Raw genomic sequence first — 4,875 nt, 5'->3', positions numbered from 1 at the left:
TAAATACTGTGTCCACTCACTGTCCACTCTATTAGACACTCCTACCAAGTTGGTCCACCTTGTAGATGTAAAGTCAAAGACGATCACTCATCTATTGCTGCTGTTTGAGTCGGTCATCTTCTAGACCTTCATCAGTGGTCACAGGACGCTACCCACTCATACCAGCACAACACACACTAACACACCACCACCATGTCAGTGTCACTGCAGTGCTGAGAATGACCCACCACCTAAATAATACCTGCTCTGTGGTGACCCTGTGGGGGTCCTGACCATTGAAGAACAGCATGAAAGGGGGCTAACAAAGCATGCAGAAAAACAGATGGACTACAGTCAGTAATTGTAGAACTACAAAGTGCTTCTATATGGAAAGTGGAGCTGATAAAATGGACAGTGAGTGTAGAAACAAAGAAGTGGTTTTAATGTTATGGCTGATCAGTGTATATTACTGTTACATTATTGTTGCCTCACAGCGAGAAAGGCTCGGTTCAATTATCCTGTCTGTGTGAAGTTTGCATCCGGGAATTCCGTTGTCCTCTCACAAGTCCAAAGACATGCAGTCTGGTCAAATTTCCCTAGGTGTGTGTGTGTGTGTGTGTGTGTGTGTGTGTGTGTGTGTGTGTGCGTGCGATGGACTGGTCATACTTTTTAAAAAGCAGGGCAGAGCCTGATACTAAAGATGTGCTGTTCATTAGGTAACCACTAGATGGGAACAATAGGCTTTATCTTTCTCCACAGCCTATTCCACACAGACATTTTTTGGTGTTTGCAGTGGATAAACAATCCCACATCCCAGACATTAGCTACTGACTTTTATGTAACCTGTGTTGTTGTAATCTACTACCTGTGCTGGAGAGGAGACATAAACAAGAGACATTCATAACCCTTCCCTTAGTGTTCATCCAAATCGCGCAGCTACACTCATTTTCTACATTTTTCTGTTGAAACCCTTACAGATGTTCAACTGATTATTTAAACCTAATAATTTTCGTTCTTTTTTACAGTGATGGGCAAAAAATTGGCACCCCTGCACTTCTTTTTCTTCACAGAAAATGGTTGTCATTACAAATCGTGCGTATTTACGTAATTATTTCATTTGATTCATTTTGAGCAACGCAAAATAGCTAAGGATATTATTCCACACAGAACTCTAGAAATGTGCTGGATAGAATTATTGACACCCACAGCTCAGGATGAAGTAGTAAGTGAAAAAATAAATAAATACATGATTAAGGAAGGTGAAAGAAATCAGAGTATCCGGAGTAAAACTGGGGAGAACACAGAAGCTCATCGCACAGTGACCAAAGTCATGGATCAATAACATGTCTCAAGAACCCATGTCTCCCACTTTTCCACTCCATCAAGCACTCAGTAGAACTCTATATGAAGGTCGGATAAAGAATTATTGTGGATTGTTTGCTACTGCTGCACACATGCGCAAAAAAGATGTATATATACTGTACTGCATGTATATATACTGTATATTACGCAAAAAAAAATATGCATGACTTCCTATATGACTGCATGAGCACTTAAAATCAAGTAAGTGCAGAAATCAGAAGATCGGATTAGTGTGGAGTGGATCTGAACCTGTGCAGAGTTGTGCTGAAACAGAGGCTGTATTGAAGCGCTGGGTTAAATGTGACCAGAGTCATATATTGATATTATGTCTCAAGAACCCATGTCTCCCACTTTTCCACTCCATCAAGCACTCAGTAGAACTCTACATGAAGGTCGGATAAATAATTATTGTGGATTATTTGCTACTGCTGCACACATGCGCAAAAAAGACATATAAAGAGAAAGTGTGAAGGATGCGCATGTAGTATATATTACGCAAAAATATATATGTCTGTCTATATGACCGCATGAGCACTTAAAATCAAGTAAGTGCAGAAATCAGATGATCGGATTATTAGTGTGGAGTGGATCTGAACCTGTGCAGAGCTGCTGAAACAGAGGCTGTATTGAGACTCTGGGTTAAATGGTCTTTATTATTATACGAGCGCGCTGGAGGTGCAGCACCGCCCACCCGCGTCACTCCGAGTCCAGACTGCCCTGCTCTCCCCCCCCCCCCCCCCCCCCCGCTTTAGATCACCTCCGAGAGCAGAGAAAGTTCAGTTCCTGCAGAGAGCACAAGACAGACAGACGTGGTGCTAAAGATCTGCTCATAAACACGGATTACTCTGCGCGGAATGCACCAGGTTTGCACTGCGTTTAAAAGTCGAAGATTCAGATTCGGACCGAGATCTTTTTACGCGCTGCTGGGATCAACTACTGACCGTTTATCCAGAAGTTCGCGTGTTGACTGGCACTCGTCTGAACACTGGGCTTCTGGAATAAGAACAGCTGACCATCACTTGAAGAACAGCTTGCAGATCTGAACATTTGGAGGAGTTTTTATGCACTAGGATGTACCGCAATATAACGACCAGAAATCCCAAATTTCCCTCATTTTAAAAAGGAGAATTTTACGCACCTCGTTGAGAAACATGGAAAGCTTTAAGCTTGTGATTTTGATATGGTGTCACCTAGTCATGCCAGCATCCAGCCTTGAGATAGCTGCCTACGACTTTGAAAGGGGACGGCCAGCTAAATGTGAGCCCATCACCATCCCAATGTGCCAAGGTATTGGATACAACTTGACCCGCATGCCCAACTTCATGGATCACGACAACCAAAGAGAAGCAGCAATCAAGCTGAACGAATTCGCCCCGCTGGTGGAATACGGCTGTGACGTCCATCTACGCTTCTTTCTCTGCTCCCTCTATGCACCCATGTGCACAGACCAGGTATCCACATCCATCCCTGCCTGCAGACCCATGTGTGAGCAGGCACGTCAGAAGTGCTCGCCCATCATGGAGAAGTTTAACTATGTCTGGCCCGAGTCTCTGGACTGCTCCAAACTCCCCACCAGGAACGACCCGAATGCTTTATGCATGGAAGCTCCAGAGAACGACACCAAACCAGAGCCTAAGAAAGGTGAGGGAATGCTCCCGGTGCCTCCTCGACCCAAACAGACCCCCGGTAGCTCAAGGCCAGGGGGTGCCATGGGAGTCTGTGAAAACCCTGAAAAATTTCAGTATGTAGAGAAGAGCGATTCATGTGCTCCACGCTGCGCCTCCACCGTCGACGTGTTTTGGTCCAGACAGGACAAGGACTTTGCGTTTATCTGGATGGCTGTGTGGTCAACGCTATGTTTTATTTCAACAGCTTTCACCGTCCTTACCTTTTTACTGGATCCTCATCGGTTTCAGTACCCTGAACGACCCATTATCTTCCTCTCGATGTGCTACAATGTCTACTCCGTCGCCTTCATCATTCGGTCAGTAGCTGGTGCAGAAAACATTGCCTGCGACCGTGAGAATGGGGAACTTTATATTATACAAGAGGGCCTGGAGAGCACCGGTTGCACCATAGTCTTCCTTATTTTGTACTACTTCGGCATGGCAAGTTCGATCTGGTGGGTCATCCTGACCCTGACTTGGTTTTTGGCTGCAGGAAAGAAGTGGGGCCATGAAGCCATCGAGTCTCACAGTAGCTACTTTCACATGGCTGCCTGGGGGATACCTGCACTAAAGACGATCGTCATTCTAACTATGAGGAAAGTCGCAGGTGATGAGCTGACTGGACTGTGCTATGTTGGCAGCATGGACATAGGTGCACTAACAGGATTCGTCCTGGTCCCTCTGTCTTGCTACTTAGTTATCGGGACGTCCTTCATCCTGACCGGCTTTGTAGCACTTTTCCACATCCGGAAAGTCATGAAAATTGAAGGCACCAATACAGAGAAGCTGGAAAAGCTCATGGTGAAGATTGGCATTTATTCAATCCTCTACACGGTCCCCGCGACCTGCGTCATCATTTGTTACTTTTACGAGCGCCTTAATATGGACTACTGGAAATTCAGAGGTCTGGAGAGCAAATGCACGACCTATCCAGACCGGAGGAACGAGGACTGTAGTCTGGAAAGTTCTGTACCCAGTGTGGCAGTGTTCATGCTGAAGATCTTCATGTCCCTTGTAGTGGGCATTACTAGTGGTGTGTGGGTTTGGAGCTCCAAGACGTTGCAGACCTGGCAGGGGCTGTGCAGTCGGAAATTATCAGACAGGACTAGCAGAAAGCACTGCATCGGAGGGAGCTGCAGCAGCAGCCACTGTCATTACAAAGCCCCTGCCGTGGTACTTCACATATCCAAGACCGACCCTTACTCTGACTGCCCGGCACATGTGTGAATGGAACTTTATCGTGTCTGTGGCTACGCTCGGTTTAACTAGGGGGAGTGACCTCATCTGTCATGGACTCTATGGACGTATACTACTTCCTGTGTGTATAACAGCATGTGGCATGCACAAGGACGATTTGTCCACGCGCTATGAAGTCCTGGCGAGCTGGAATTATGGACTATTGAGTGAAAGCCAAAACTTGCAGCTGTTTGGTAAAGAGTGGACTGACAATCAGTTTCACACTTTACGCGAATACGTTTATTATTACTTTCTGTAGAAGTGAAAAATCTATACGTAACCTCATATATGCAGAGTTTTATCTATTGCACACAAATAGAGCGACATGCATGGAGGTATGAATATAATGTGTATAAGTTCTTGTAAATATTTAGTTTTCTTTATGCCTAATAAGTGTTTTTGGTAATATTTTATAGTTATTTATTGTATATATATATATATATATACAGTGTATCACAAAAGTGAGTACACCCTTCACATTTCTGCAGATATTTAAGTATATCTTTTCATGGGACAACACTGACAAAATGACACTTTGACACAATGAAAAGTAGTCTGTGTGCAGCTTATATAACAGTGTAAATTTATTCTTCCCTCAAAATAACTCAATATACAGCCATTAATGTCTAAA

General features: G+C 44.5%; 1 protein-coding gene across 1 annotated transcript; it reads left to right on the top strand.

Annotated features, from left to right (window-relative positions):
• The first annotated feature begins 2,510 nt into the window (after positions 1-2,510).
• fzd9b (frizzled class receptor 9b) lies at positions 2,511-4,235 on the top strand. Its single transcript, XM_063004872.1, has one exon. The coding sequence runs from the start codon at positions 2,538-2,540 to the stop codon at positions 4,233-4,235; it is 1,698 nt and encodes a 565-aa protein (XP_062860942.1). The 5' UTR covers positions 2,511-2,537.
• Positions 4,236-4,875: the final 640 nt, after the last annotated feature.

This window comes from Trichomycterus rosablanca, chromosome 11, assembly GCF_030014385.1.
Source record: "Trichomycterus rosablanca isolate fTriRos1 chromosome 11, fTriRos1.hap1, whole genome shotgun sequence".
Classification (NCBI taxonomy): domain Eukaryota; kingdom Metazoa; phylum Chordata; class Actinopteri; order Siluriformes; family Trichomycteridae; genus Trichomycterus; species Trichomycterus rosablanca.
This window is presented reverse-complemented; position numbering and strand designations above follow the sequence as displayed.